Source organism: Orycteropus afer, unplaced genomic scaffold, assembly GCF_000298275.1.
Source record: "Orycteropus afer afer isolate SDZICR_OR568_19922 unplaced genomic scaffold, OryAfe1.0 scaffold00013, whole genome shotgun sequence".
Lineage (NCBI taxonomy): Eukaryota > Metazoa > Chordata > Mammalia > Tubulidentata > Orycteropodidae > Orycteropus > Orycteropus afer.
In genome coordinates this window covers 12,015,190-12,031,284 of record NW_006921600.1, presented here as the reverse complement: position 1 = coordinate 12,031,284, position 16,095 = coordinate 12,015,190, and the positions used below count along the sequence as shown (strand labels likewise).

Sequence of the window (16,095 nt, the reverse complement as noted above, 5' to 3'; positions counted from 1 at the left end):
CCATATGAGTTGAACATTTATCTCAAGTAGATACACTCCTTGGAGAGAACAATCATGGGAGAAAGAAGGGCTGCTTATGCACAGGGAGACAGCATGGGGCAGGAGCGTATGGAGGGATGGACACTGGGAAGAGGTAACTATGGGGAGGAAGTGGGAGGGGAGCTGTTGCATTGTGGTAAACTATGGTCAATGAACTGAGACAAAGTATATGTGAACTGCTGTATGGAAAGTGAATTTGCTCTGTAAATCTTCACCCAAATGACAATTAAAAAAAAAAAAATGAAGAAAGCTAAATGTTATTAAAAAGAAAAGAAAGGAAAAAAGAAACAAAATGGATGTCAGAACTTGCTCTTGAAAGGCAAGTAGCTATAGCAAATAAAAGAAATGATGAGGTAAAAGAGCTGAACAGAAAACTTTAAAGGGCATCTCAAGAACACAAAGTATTACAAGAAATGTGCAAAGACCTGGAGTTGAAAAATCAAAAGGGAAGAACACACTCAGCATTTTTCAAGCTGAAAGAACTTAAAAAAACATTTAAGCTCCAGGGTGTGATACTGAAGGATTCAATGGGCAAAATACTGAACAATGCAGGAAGCATCAAAGAATACACAGTCCCTGTGCCAAAAAGAATGAGTTGACTTTCATCCATTTTGAGGAAGTAACATAGGATCAAGAACCAATGGTATTGAAGGAAGAGGTCCAAGCTGCACTGAAGGAACTGGCAAAAAACAAGGGTCCAAGAATTGACAGAATACCCACTGAGATGTTTTGACAAACAGATACGTCACTGGAGGCTCACTCATCTATGCCAGGAAATTTGGAAGATAGGTATCTGGCCTACCAACTGGAAGAGATCTATATTTATGGCCATTCCAAGAAGTAATCCCACAGAATGCATAAATTAATGTTACATGCAATTAAGATTTTGAAGACAATTCAAAAACAGTTGTGGCACTACATTGACAGAGAACTGTCAGAAATCCCAGACAGATTTAGAAGAGGACGTGGAATAAGAGATGTCATTACTGATGTCAGATGGATCTTGGCTGAAAGCGAAGAATACCACGATGACATTTACCTTCATTTTATTGACTATGTAAAGGCATTCAACTGTGTAGATCATAACTAATTGCAGATAACGTTGTGAAGAATGGGAATTCCAGAACACTTTATGTGCTCATGATGAACCTATACACAGACCAAGAGGCAGTCATTTGAACTGAACAGGGGGATATTGCTTGGTTTAAAATCAGGAAAGGTATATGTCAGGGTTGTATCCTTTCACTGTATTTACTCCATCTTTATGCTGAGCAAATAATCCAAGAAGCTGGGCTATATGATGAAGAACATGGCATCAGAATTAGAAGAAGACTCATTAACAGCCTGTGATACACAGATGACACAACCTTTCTTGATGAAGGTGAAGAAGACTTGAAACACTTACTGATGGAGATCAAAGACTACAGCCTTCAGTATGGATTGTACCTCAACATTAAAAAAAAAAAAAAAAAAAATCCTCACAACCGGATTAATACTCAACATCATAATAAATGGAGAAAAGATTGAAGTTGTCAAGGATTTCATTTTACTTGGAGGTACATTCAACACCCATAGAAGCAACAGTCAGGAAATCAAACAACATATTGCATTGGGCAAATCTGCTGTAAAAAGACCTCTTTGAATATTTATGAGCAAAGATGTCACATTGAAGACTACCGTGAGCCTAACCCAAGCCATAGTATTTCCAATAGCCTCATATGCATGTGAGAGCTGGACAGTAAATAAGACCACAGAAGAACTGATGCTTCTGAATTGTGGTGTTGGCAAAGAACATTGAATATACCATGGATTTCTAGAAGAATGTACAAATATGTCTTGGAGGAAAGTATAGCCAGAATGCTCCTTATTAGTGCACATGCCTAGACACCATCTCTCATACTTTAATCGTGTTGTCAGAAGGGACCAGTCCCTGGAGAAGGATATCATGCTAGGTAAAGTAGATGGTCAGCAAAAAAAAAAAAAAAAAGGGAAACACCCTCAATGAGATGAAATGACACAGTGGCTGTGATGATGGGCTCGAGCATGGCAAAGATTGTGAGGATGGTGCAGGACCAGGCCGTGTTTCATTCTGTTGTCATAAGGTTGCTGTGAGTCAAAACTGATTCAAAGGCACCTAATAACAACATTAGGCACTATTCAGTACTACCACTGTTGTTATGAGAAAAAAAATAGTTGCCATTGAGTTGATCTCAACTCATGGCAACCCCATGTGTATTAGTGTAGAACTGTGCTCAGTGGAGTTTTCATTGGTTGATTTTTCAGAAGTAGATCTCCAGGCCTTTCTGAGTGGACTCAAACCCCCAACCTTTCAGTTAGTGGCCAGGCATGTTAAATCACTGGCACCACCATGGCCTAGATTATCTCATTTTTAATTCCCAAGATAATTGAAACTGAAACTCAGGGTAGTTAGACCTGACAAAGATCACACAGCTGTGAAGTGGTGGTGGAGACAAAATTCAAACCCTTACAGTCAAATTCTAGCGCACAGGCTGAGAACCATTCTGGAATACTAGAACCTAATACAGGAGCTCTGGTAGCATAGTGCCTAAGGCACTTGACTGCTAACCAGAAGGCTGGCAGTTCAAACCCACCAGCTACTCCTCAGAAGGAAGGTTGGACAATCTACTTCCATAGTGATACAGCCTCGGAAACCCAAGGAGGGGGGTCGCTATGAGTTGGGGCCGACTCGACGGCACATAACAACAACAACAGAACCTAATACAGCAAATTGGAAGGAAGGTTGGGCAATCTACTTCCGTAGTGATGCTGCCTTGGAAACCCAAGGAGGGGTCGCTATGAGTCGGGTCTGACTCGACGGCCCATAACAACAACAACAATACAGCAAAGCAAACACTAGACCTGGAATTATGCCTAGATTTCACCATTTTGTGTGTCATACTGGAGTTACTCTGAAGAGCACCACAGAACAACTTTACATGAGTGCTGGGGCCATTCAACCCTCTAAGCCAGCTTCCAGCAAAGACTAACTGCTGCTAGCCATACTGCCATTTTGAATATTATGTTCCACTGCTTTCCCAAGTTTCTAATTGTATCCCAACTTTTCACTGATGTCCTGAGCTACATATCTTCTTTTCTGGCTCTTTCAACACACCAACTGGAAAGCTTCAAATGCCAAGGCACAATCCCTTTTCTCTCTGCCCTACTTTTCCTGGCCAGGACTTGCTCTATCCCTTATTATTCTTTCACTGTGTTTTAGCCATAGATCTCCTGACACCATCTAGACCAATGATTCTCAACCTTGGCTGTGCATCAGAACCACTAGTGAAGTTTTGTAAAAGTTTTATTTCTCCAGAGATTGATTTAATAGGCCTGGGATGGGGGCCAAGCACCTGTATTTTTTATAAATCTCCAGGTAAATCTAGTATGCAGCCAGAATGAGAACCTCTGGTTAGGCATTATTGAGTGACAAAGGTGATTATCCTTATCTTAAAGAGAAGGAAACCTTACCGTTCTAAGTGGCTTGTGGCATTCTCACAAGTCATCAGGATAATTATGAAGTTTGCTTTCTGGTGCCTGGAGCCTCCCCTTATTCCTCTCAGCAATGATGAATAAAATTTAATAAACGTTGTTTAATAATTCCTTGCTAGGCTCTACAGAAGCACTAGGCCTAAAGATGAGTAAATCACCATCCCTGTCCTTTAGGAGCTCACTGTCTAGTTGAGGAAGCAGGTACAAAAAGCATTTCTCTTGGCTGTATAAACAAAGGGCTCAGAGAACCCACTTGCGCTGGGAGAGGAGAGCTCTATGAGAGAGGAAGAAAGAAGTTTGTGAGTGCTTCACCATGAAGGGAGTGTTGTCATCAGAGCCTAGAAACATGAGGAGAATTTTTGCCTGGCAAAACAGGGGCAGACTTGGCAAGAAGCCACATGAACAAAGGCAGAGACTTGATGGTGCACTGCTTGTTCAGGAAGCAGTGAGTAGTCTCCTGTTACAGCGTCCGAAAGTAGCAGAGTAAGCGATAAGGCTGTAAAGGTAGTGGGAGGGCAGATGGCAACCTTTTATATAGAAAGAATTTGCAAAATGACTGATTATTAATAAGCTCTCTATAATTTCTCAAAGGAAATGGACTTTCAGGAAGCCTCCAGGGCAATAGTCAAGTGTATGCTACCATGTCAGATCTTGTATGCTGTTTAGGGTTAATAAGGGTTGAGCCAGGAGCTCTGGTAGCATAGTGCCTAAGGCACTTGACTGCTCACCAGAAGGCTGGCGGTTCAAACCCACCAGCCACTCCTCGGAAGGAAGGTTGGGCAATCCTACTTCCGTAGTGATACTACCTTGGAAACCCAAGGAGGGGTCACTATGAGTCGGGGCCAACTCGATGGCAAATAACAACAAGGGTTGAGCCACTTAAATAGTTGAAGTACTAAATGGTATGTCATTTTTAAATTTAAAGGGCATTAAACTGACATATGATGCTTCTATTAGAAACAATGCAGTGCATCTCCATATGTGAATATATGAAGAAATATAAACAGATACATTGTTCAGGGAAATGATATTTTATGTTTTATATAAAATGATATTTTATATATTTTATACGTGTGTTAGATATATAGAAACAAACTCACTGCCATCAAGTCACATCCAACTCACTGAGACCCCTCCTTGAGTTTCTGAGGCGGTATCACTACGAAAGTAGATTGCTCCTTTTTGTCCTTAATAGGTATGTGGAATATCGTGGTGTGTGAGGAACATAAGAAGGTTTAAAAGAGGAGATTTTTACTTTTCACCATATTCCCCTCTGTACTGTTTGAATCGGTTACCATGACCTTATAGTTCTTTTATAATTTAGTTACTTAAAAAATGTTTTTTTTTCTAATTTGACCCAGAGTTTTGTTAACTTTAAATGTTAACAAAGAATCTGTACATTGTGAGTTCCATGTTTTCAAAGTTAACAAAATCTTCTCTTTGATCTCATGGTCCATTCCCTCCTTCATCATAAGCTCTGAAGTGAACACTTCAAATTTGTGCCACTCAAGTATCAGAGACATACAAATCTGATTTGCCCTTGACCCTGCTCTTCCTTCTCCCCTAATCCTGCCTTAGAATATGTGTATTGCAAGACCCATACTATTTTAGGACTTTCTGTCCTAAACATACACTTCAACCCATTCAAATGGAACATGTAGAGCTCTGCAATGACTGTCAACCTGCACTGAGGAGTGAAGCAAATGAAAACTTCCTTTCTTCCTGAAATAACAACTGTAATCTATTTCTAGAACTTGAGTATCTGGTCCCTGTTATTAAATCCTTTCTATCACATATTATGAAAACTTAATACAAAATGGGGTTTTCCAGTAATGATCTGTATTGAAGAAGCATTGTTACTTTGCCTGGTTCTACAGCATATGCTTGGTGAGAAATGTTAAGGCAAAACTCAACTTACAGAATTTCTGTGTTTCAAGGCAAGACTACGTGAGTAATGAAAAGCTTCATGTTGATTTTAGGTGCTATTGAATCGGTTCCAACTCATAATGACCCTGTGTACAACAGAAAGAAACACTTCTCGGTTCTGCACCATCCTCACAATTGTTGCTATGCTTGAGCCCGTTATCATAGCCACTGTGACAGTTCATCTCATTAAGCGTCTTCCCCTTTTTCACTGACCCTCTACTTTACCCAACATGATAACTTTTTCCAGGGAAAGTTCCTTTCTGACAACATGATTAAAGTATAAGAGACAAAGTTTGGTCATTCTCGCTTCTAACAAGCATTTCCACTGTACTTCCTCCAAGACAGATTTGTACATTCTTCTAGCAATCTGTGGTACATTCAGTATTCTTCTCCAACACCACAATTTGAATGTATCAATTCTTCTTCAGTCTTCTATATTCATTGTTCAGCTTTCACACCCATATGAAGCTATTGAAAATACAATGGCTTGGGTTGGGTGCACCTTAGTCTTCAAAGTAACATCTTTGCTCTTTTACACTTTCAAGAGGTCTTTTGTAGCAGACCTGCCCAATCTGTGAAAAGCTTACAAATACATAGATGCCCTCCCTTGTTATTTGCCAACAGGAACATTATTTCAGAAAACTAGAAAGCTCAGAAGGAAATTGAGAAAATAAAGTGCTGTCTCTGATGGAGCCTGAGGAGGAGACAGGGAAAAAGCATCAAGTGTATAAGAATTTCCCCAAAGGGACAGGACGCACAGTGAAGATTCCTATTCGTTAAGATTGATTGGCTCTACCTAGAACAAGCACTGGAGATTCTGAAATTTTTTTTTAGCTTGTGAAACATACTAGCAATCTGCAAATTATGGAGGGAAGTCATGTATAACCAGATAAATTTAACACATAATTGATAGAAGTCTTCTGGAGATAAAAGCTATCTCCATTTAAAAGACCTGGAAACTGAAGTAGAAGAGGTGAACCGTTGTACCCAAAATCATGTAATGAGTAAGTGGCCAGGTTTCAAGCCTGTGTGTTTTTATTTGAGAGCCCCAGGATCATGGCCCTTGGCCCTAGCACCACTCAAGGGTATATAGAGAAATGTTAATGGCAGCTTTGCTTATGAAGTCAAAGTATTATAAACTGCCTAAATGTCCTTGTAATCTTCTATCGAGGATTGATTACATACCTTACAGAACACCTGTATTTTAGAATACTAGAATATTTTGTAGCTGTTAAAAATAATAATGTAAATCTATACTAATGTGGAGAGATACTCATGACATATTAAGAAACATATTATTAAATAGTATGTACATGATCATTTTTATGTAGAAAAATGTGCAATGTGTAATAAATGTCACCTGCACATGAATAGAAAAAGATACTAAAAGTGGTTGTACTTGGGTGCTTTTCAGTTTTTCTTTGTATTTTTCTGTATTTTCTAAATTTTACTAGTGTCTGTTTTACATCAAGGTGGTGGGGAGGCTGGCAACTGGGAAAGAGGAAGGAAAATACTGAAAGGGTGAGGTAAGAATTAAATGATTTATATAATCTACTCACCAGCAAGTCAACTCCTGGATGATTGAATTAGCTATAATTTTCTTTGATGGGAATTGAAAGGTTTGTTTTATTTTGTTTTGTTTTTTTAGTGACTTTCACTTCTGATTTTCATGACCCTACCCTCTCTTCTTTTTCAGTTACAATGACAAGTAGCCAGAGTACTCCAGCCAAAGCCCCCAGGGTAAAGAGCAGTCCATCCATTTCCTCCCCATCATCAGCAGCTTGTGCTCCAAGCTGTACTGGAGACCTCCCTCTTCCTTCTAATACTCCCACATTCTCTGCTAAAACCCCTCCTGCCAAAGCCCAGTCTCCTATCAGTACAAGAGGCTCCGTTTCCTCCGTCTCTCCCAAGCCACCATCTTCTTTCAAGATGTCAATTAAAAACTGGATGACCCAAACACCTTCCTCATCTCCACCCATCACTCCGCCTGCTTCTGAGACCAAGAGCCCATCTCCAAGAAAAGCCCTCATTCCTGTGAGCCAGAAATCATCTCAAGCAGTGGTTTGCTCTGAGTCTAGAAACAGAGTTAAGAGAAGGCTAGACTCAAGCTGTCTGGAAGATGTGAAACAAAAGTGTGTGAAGAGTTGCAATTGTGTGACTGAGCTTGATGGCAGAGTTGAAAAGCTTCATTTGGATCTGTGCTGCCTGGTTGGTAACCAGGAAGACCTTGGTAAGAACTCAGAAGGGCTTTCTAAATCAAGCAGAATTGAAGGAGCTAGTGCAAGCATCTCCGAGCCCCCTTCTCCTGCCAGTCTTTATGCTTCTGAAGGCTGTGGAGCGCTGCCTCTTCCTCTGAGATCTTGTGGAGAAGGGTCTGAAGTCATAGGCAAAGAGAATAGCTCCCCAGAGAATAAAAACTGGTTATTGGCCATGGCAGCCAAACGGAAGGCTGAGAATTCATCTCCACGAAGTCCATCATCCCAGACTCCCAGTTCCAGGCGACAGAGTGGGAAGATGTCACCAAGCCCAGTAAGTTCATACTCAACTGTAACCTAATTATCCCAAGCTTTCCCCTTCCTTCAGAATATCAGTTCAAAACTACTTCTCCTCCTCTTTGTTATACAGTATGCCACCCCCTTTTTTGAATTAGGGAGTATTTCTTCTCTATCTTTTGCAAGAGTTTGAACAGTATTAGAGTCTGTTCTTCTGTACATTGTTGGTAAAATACCCAGTGAAGCCACCTGATCCAGGCCTTTTGTTGTTGGGAAGTTTTTGATCACTGATTGAATCTTTTCATTTTTTATGGATCTATTGAGACTTTTCTATTTCCTCTTGATTCAGTTTGGATAAGTTGTGTGCTTCTAAGAATTTGTCCATTTCATCTACATTATCCAGTTTGTTGCCATATAGTTGTTCATAATACTGTGTCTAGAACAACTCACTTCCATTGAGTCAATTGTAACACATAGCAACCCCCATTGGGTTTCCAAGGTGGTAAATGTTTATTGAGTTGATTTCCCTGTCTTCCTTCACGGAGTGGCTGGTAGTTTTGAACCACTAACCTGCTGGTTAGCAGGCAAATGCATTAGGCATTGTGCTACTAGAGCTCTTTAATTCCCTTTATTTCTATTGTGTTGGTTGCAATGTCCCTTCTTTCATTTTTTTTCCTCCTCAACTTTGTATTGTGGTTTGGGTGGAAGCTAACAGAGAACATTGATTTTCCATTCAATAATTCAGTCGAGTTTTGTGACACTGATTGCAGTCTCCACATTGTAGCAGTACTCTTCCCTCTTCCTCCCTGTGTTTACCATTTCCATTCATCCCCTTTTCCTATTGCTTTCTGCCTTTTGAGCTTTGTCCTTGGGCAGATGCTGCCCTTTTGATCTCATATGGCTGACTGTTCTGAGGAGTATGTACTTGCCTGGTGTTACTGTTCACCTTTTAGGCCTGTTATTTGGTTAAATTTGAACTACAGGGTTCAGTTCCAGGGCTGAAGGATTTCTAAAGGCCATAGTCTTGGGGTTTCTACCAATCTCTTTCAAACCAATAAGCCTGGTCTTTTTTATGACTTTTGAGTATTGCTCCACATTTTTCTTGCACTCTATCAAGGACATCCTGTTGTGATCCCTTTCAGTGTGGTTGGCAGTGGTAGCCAGGAACCATCTAATTCTTCTGGTCTCAGGATTGTGGAGTCTGGGCTTCATGTGGTCCATTAGTCCTTTGCCAGTTATTTCCTTGCATCTTTGATTTTCTTCACTCTTCTTTGCTCTGGACAGGAGAGACCATTGTTGCACCTTAGATGGCTTTCACAAGCTTTCACCAAAGTAGGATGTAGAATGTTTCTTTGTGGACCATGTTATGACAATTGACCTTGGTGTCCTCTGAAACTAAGGTCCTGAGCCCCCTCAAGGTGTTTGGTTATGGCTAAGAAGTTTTCATAACTTTGCCCTCTGTATGTTCTACCAAATTCATGGATATATTTGTGGCATATGTCAATACATAGTATAAATATCTTCTGTCACACCTCTCTGTATTTATAGATATAGTCTCATTCACCTTCCCACCCCTGTTCAGCTTATGTATCACAGATTATTGTTATTACTGCTATTGCAGGATTGGGTATGTAACAGTATTTACCTTTGTTGCCTTTAATTCTTGTGCTTCTCTCATTGTCTTCCTTCACCTTAATTATTTTGTGTTGACCTCCCCCTTTTTGTATATTTCCTTTCTCCTGAGTTAATATGTGTCTACTCTTTAGTTGGTGATTTATTCTCCCTTCCCCTCCCACCCTTGGTAACCTTCAAGAAATGTTTCTTTCTGTGTGTAAACCTTTTCTTGACATTTTACAGTTGGAATCAACTTCATGCCAATGGAGTTTGGAGTCCCATACAATATGTGTCCTTTCATGATTGACTAATTTCACCCAGCATAGTGTTCTCAAGGTTCATCCATGTTAGGAGGTGTTTCACAGATTCATCATTATTCTTTAACCTTGACTTATATTCTGTTATGTATGGAACATACTTTTTTTATCCATTCATCCATCGATAGGCACTTAGGTTGTTTCTATCTTTTTGCTATTGTAAATAATGCTGTGATGAACATGGATGTGTATATATTTGTATTATGGCTCTTATTTCTCTAGGCTATATACCAACTAGTGGGATTGCTGGATCATGTTATTTCTATTTCCATCTTTTTAAGAAGACATCATACCACTTTCCACAGTGGTTCTACCATTTTACAGCCCCACCAGCAGGTTTGAGGGTTCAAATCTTTACACACCCTTAATACCATTTGTTGTTTTCTGGTTTTTTTGAACTTTGCTATTAATGCTGGGTCTTTCCTTTTTTATTTTGGTTATTTACATCTTTTCTTTGTCAGTCTAGCTAATGGTTTGTCAATTTCATTATCTTTTCAAAGAACCAATTTCAGGTTTTATTGATTCTACTTTTTTGTTTTCAATTTTCTCTATTTCTGCTCTGATCTTTGTTACTTCCTTTCTTCTGATGGGTTTAGACTTAGGTTGCACTTCTCTTTCTAGTTCCTCGAATTTTCAAATTAGGCTGTTAATTGGAGATCTTTCTTTTTTTATGTAGGCATTTACTGCTATAAGTTTCCTTCTGAGTACTACTTTTGTTACATCCCTTAAGTTTTGGTATATTGTGCTTTCATTTGACTCTAAGAAATTTATAATTTCTCTTTTGATTTCTTCCTTGAGCCATTGGTAGTTTAATAGTGTGATGTTTAATTTCTATACTCTTGTGTATTTTCCAGGTTTTTTCTTTAATTTCTAGCTTCACTTCATTGTGATCAGCAAAAATCTTTGTATTATTTCTGTCTTTTTAAACTTATCAAGACCAGTTTTGTGACCCAAAATGTGGTCTGTCTTAGGGAATGATCCATATGCATTGGAGTAGAATGGATATTGTGCAGTTTTGGGGTAGAATGTTCCATATATGTCAGTTAAGTCTAGTTAGTTTATAATGTCATTCAGACCCTCTGTTTCCTTGTTGATCTTCTTTCTAGATGTTCTGTCCAGTATTGAAAGTGGTTTGTTGAAGTCTCCAACTTTTACTGTAGTACAATCTATTTCTCCCTTAAGTTCTAACAGTGTTTGCTTTATATATTTATGTGCCCCAACGTTGGGTACATATATATTTAGGATCGTTAAATCTTCTTGATGAACTCTTTTATTGCTATATGATGTCTGTCTTTATGTCTTATGACAACTGTGTCTTAAAGTCTACTTTATCTGATAGTAAGATTCCCACCTCAGCTCTCTTTTGGTTATTATTTGCATGGAATATTTTTTTCCATCCTTTCACTTTCTACCTATTTGTGTGTTTTGGTTACCTAGTGCCGCTTTGACAGGAATATACCACAAATGGGAAGGCTTTAACAAACAGGAGTTTATTCTCTTACAGTTTTGGAGGCTGGAAGTTCGAGTTCAAAGTGCCAGGCTCTAGGGGCTAGGTGAAACCCCCTCAACTTGGGCTTCAGCTCTGCCTCCTGCTCCCAGCCCACTGAAGCTGGAGGCTTTTCTTCACTCAGACAGCTTCTGGCTGCTGAGCTGACAAACCCAAGGTCAGCAAGGGAAAAGGCACTGTCCCAATGTTACCAAACCATACGGCAGGCACTCAGTCAAGTCTATTGAAAGTCCCAAGATCGGCAGAGCATATAGCAGGCTGCTGAACAATGACTTGGCTACATGCAGGGTTCAAGCATGCCATAAGCTAGAGACCATACCCAAAGCTGCTTCTTATATATGGGAAGCAGACCACATCCCTAAAGCAGCTACTCAACTATTTATGGTAGATCCCACCGTGGAGTTGATTGCCAGTCTCATCATGGGGAATAACTACCAGCAGCTGCCCAGCCACTCAACCGGGCCCAGCCAAGACAGCACACAAAATTATCTACCACATTGTGTCACTGGGCTTAAGATGTGTCTCCTGTAAATAGCATATAGTTGGTGCCATCTCCTTTTTATAAATAAAGCTGTTATTCATGGGCAAAATGCAAATATGCACAAGTAGATTTCTGGTTTGTAATTAGTTTATGATTATTTAAAATAATGTGAAACTTAGATACATACAAAGCACTTTGAGGGGGATTCAGTTTGCAGGTTAAGAGTAAATGGGTTAAGGAAGTTCTCCTTGTAATTAAGCCTAGTAGCTCTTGTTCTGTGTTAAGTAGAAGGTGGGAAGGTGATTGAAATCCAATCCAGGAATCATAATCAGCAAGATCTGCCTTTTAAAGGGCAGAAGCTAGATAACCTTAGGCCAGTTCTAGTTTAATAAAGTAAATGTTCTTATCCCACACATTTTATCATGAAGTCTATCCCATAACTTTAGGAAAAATAAACAAAAATATTTTAAGGACTACTTGGAACACAAACTCCAAACAAGACCTCGTCAACTACAGAAAATGAAGTGGGAGAAAATTGCTATAAGGAGTCTTTCCTTTCTTCTCTCAAAATTATGGAATATCTACTCTGCTTCTCGCCCAGAATTCCTATTTTTTCAAGATAACTGATCTCAGCTATGTGTTAGTAGAAAACAATATCAGTGAAAAGTAATTTTCACTAATGTGTAAATCTTAAAGTCTTTTAAAAATTAATGTGCTGGTCTAAGATATTCTTGGTTTAATAATTTCTATCTTTGAAGCCAAAGCTTCTTTAAAAGAATTTTTTTTCTTTATGTATTTGATGATATTCTAGACTTCTCCAAAAGAGGGTAATAGCTACTGTTTGGAATGCCTATCTCACTCATAAATTTGGGAAACTTATTTATTCATTTATTTCAAAGAGGGTCGTGAGTGTACCCACTTGGGTTACTATTGGGAAGTTTAACTTGTAAATATTTTTTGCTCACATGCAAACTCTATGCCTTCTTTCCTTGCAATGCCATCTGTTAAATTTTTACAATATTCAGTACAAGTCCAGCCAAAAGAGACATTGCCATTAAGACACTTGAGACAGAAAGCTGACTAAATAATCAAACTTCTAGGCAAACTAACTTAAAATTCCCCTTTGTGATAATTTGCTAACAGCTGAACTTTTTTCTGAAATCTAAACTTTCATCTTCTAGGTCACCATTACTCCCTGTTCCATGAGGAAGATCTGTACATACTTCCATAGAAAATCCCAAGATGACTACAGTAGTCCCGAACAGTCAACATAATTATAGATTCCAATGTGAGTGAGTTTAACAATTCATTGACCCACTACAACAAAATGAATAAACCACCAAGTGACTCTATACTATAGTCTTTAAAAAAGCTACCATCTTTTAATTTTTAGAGAAAATTCTTTTGACTTGTAAATTCTACTCTGAATCTACTATCATATTGTATATGCAGCATCTTCAGATGAATGCTGTATCTAAATTTCATAAAGTAAAATTTTATCACTCTAGTATTTTGAATGAATAGCCTTCACTTTTTAAATTATACATCTTCTCTACAGTCCCAGTTCATGGAGGTAAAAAGACTTCGACATGTACTTCTTGTCACTCTGAAGCTTTCTGTGCACATTGAGAAATATCTACTGGCCACGGCAATAGGGCTATGTGCAAAACTTCTGCTGATGCCCCTTGGATCTGTTCTGTCTCAACCAAGTGTAATGTTATTGGAAATATATAACCTTTTCACAACACTTGTGTTTTGTGTTTTTTGTTTTAAGAATCACTGTAAAAAGGTGATATTCAGATAAGTACTTCTGTACTGGTTCCGTATAAAGATGCTATCTCTTTGAGTTCTCATTGTTATTTTAAAATCAGTGAGAGATGTCATCTCTTTTAAGAAATTAGAACAGCAGTGGAAATCTTTGTTCATCTTTTTTCCCTCAAATATCTGTGGTTCTTATTGTTCTCATGTGAGATTTGAGATCCCCATAATTTTACCAAGCAGTTACCAATCCAACATCACTTTCTGAAAGAGTAACCTTTCTCCATTGACTACAGAAAGATGTTTATGAAATCAATAGTCATATACTGAAGGTGGGTTTCAAAATCAGGTGCAGGAGTCAGTTCTGTGAGGTCTGCAACTTTAAAAAAAGCAATAATAAGTCATCAGATTATAAGAAAAAGTAATGGTTTCTTACTATTTTTTTTTTTTTTTTCCTAAAGAAGGTAACTCTAAACTGCAAATCTAGAACTTGAAAAATAACTCATCTTTCTCAACTTGATTTCTTGGGTTCTGTCTTAGGCTGGGTTCTCCAGAGTAGCAAAACCAGTGAAGCTTATATAGAGAGAAATAAAAAGAAATTTCTCTCAAGGAAATGGCTCACCCAGTTGTAGAGGTTGGCAAGTCCCGAGTCTTGTGGGTCATAGGTCAAGTTGGAGGCATCTCTTGACTCATGTAGCTGCACAGGCTGATGAGCCCAAGACCAGCAGGCAGCACAGCATGCTGCTGGTTCAAATCTAAGAACTAGAGATGATGGTGAGCCAGATGAAGGATTCAGAACAAGCAAAAAGCCAGAGAGCTTTTCCAGATATATTAGAAGGAAGGCACACCCCAAAGGAAATGCCCTTTCCACTGATTGGCTGCTCCTAGCAGATCTCATCATGGAAGTGATTACATTATATCAGAGCTTATCAAGGAGGTGATGACATCATAACTGCTAAACTACTGAGAATCATGGCCCAGCCAAGTTGACACACAACCATAACTATCACAGTTCTCTAATCTACGTAAAAAGTGATGGCCTTCTAATATGGCTCTGAACCAAAAACAAAATTTTTTCTAGATATTTGATAAAGAGAGTGTATAGAAAGAGCTCTGGTGGTACAGTGGTTAAGGCATCTGGCTGTTAACCAAAAGGGTGGTGTTTCAAAGCCACCAGCCACTCAGCAGTAGAAAGATGAGACAGTCTACTTCTGTAAAGATTTACAGCCTTAAAAACCCTATGGGGGTTGCTATGAGTTGAATTCAACTTGATGGCAGTGAATTTGTTTCTTTGGTTTATAGACTGACTCCTAGTTAATATTTTGCAAAATATTTTGAAGACCTCTCCCCTTAGTCATTAGTTAACATGTAGTGATCATCTGATGTGAACCACTGTTTTCTGTTTTTCCCCATTTTAACTTCATGGAAATCAGCTCCCTGTACTTTCCATATGCTGTGTACTTGGAGGAGAGCCTCTTTCCAGTCTTGAAACTTTGTTTTATCCATAGCCTTGATGACTTAATATACTTTATTTCTGTTTTTGTCACACTTTTAAAATCTGTTCTTTTGTGTGCATGTGTGTGCGTGTGTGTGCGCACTTTGGGTGCAAATTTACAGAGCAGAATTTGTTTTACATTCAAATGTTCGTGTACATTTGGTTTTACTATCCCCAATGACTATCCCCAACCCTAACTCCTTCTCCTCCTCTCCCTTCCATGTGAACCCCCATCCCTGTGCACATCTTAGGAATGCACTCGTGTCTATCCATCTTTTTCCTCCAGGTGAATGTTGCCCCTCTGGTGCCCCATGGCCAATTGCTCCAAGGGATGTAACTCCATAGAATAGTGAGTGCATGGCCCTGGGTTGGATGTGCTACATGTAAGTCGAACAACTGTTGGGCTGAGAGCCAGCACTTGGGAGTGACTTTTATTCCAGGCCCAAAGTGTATCCCAGGACCATAGTCTTAGGGGTCCCAGCAGACTCCATCTGACCAGTAATCCTGGTCATTATTGGTGTTTTTGAATTTTGTTCCACGTTTTTCCTCCCACTCTATCCAGTATCTCCAGTTAAATCTGTTCTTAATGAAAGCCCTTTGATTCCTTTGTTTCTTACAAATTAAGCTTGTAACAGTAAGAACTGCAAAGGACAACTAGCATGAATTCTACATGGTTTTTCCCAAGGAGAAAAATAAATAGAAGCCCTAGAATTGCTGTGTTCAAAATAAAGCATCCTATAGCATAAATTTATTTACTAACTCTGCTTCTGTTTGGTGTTTTGATTTTTGTGTGTTAGGGTGTGAGGTACTGTTTATGACCAGTACCTGACAGTGATGCCATTTATGTTGCTTTGAAAAGCCAGTGGGGAAGTATATCCATTTAAAAGAATAAAATAATAATAAGTAAAGTAGATTCTTTTGGTGCTTGTATCCCTGTACATCTGGCAGCATGACTG

The 16,095-nt window shown here is 39.0% G+C and overlaps 1 protein-coding gene across 1 annotated transcript in view; it reads left to right on the top strand.

Annotated features, from left to right (window-relative positions):
* Positions 1 to 13,160, top strand: part of DTL (denticleless E3 ubiquitin protein ligase homolog) — an 89,269-nt gene extending 76,109 nt beyond the window's left edge. Inside the window, exons 14-15 of the mRNA XM_007952816.2 lie at positions 7,172 to 8,004; positions 13,068 to 13,160. Coding sequence (XP_007951007.1) covers positions 7,172 to 8,004; positions 13,068 to 13,160 — 926 coding nt within the window. The remainder of the gene's footprint in view (positions 1 to 7,171; positions 8,005 to 13,067) is intronic.
* Positions 13,161 to 16,095: the final 2,935 nt, after the last annotated feature.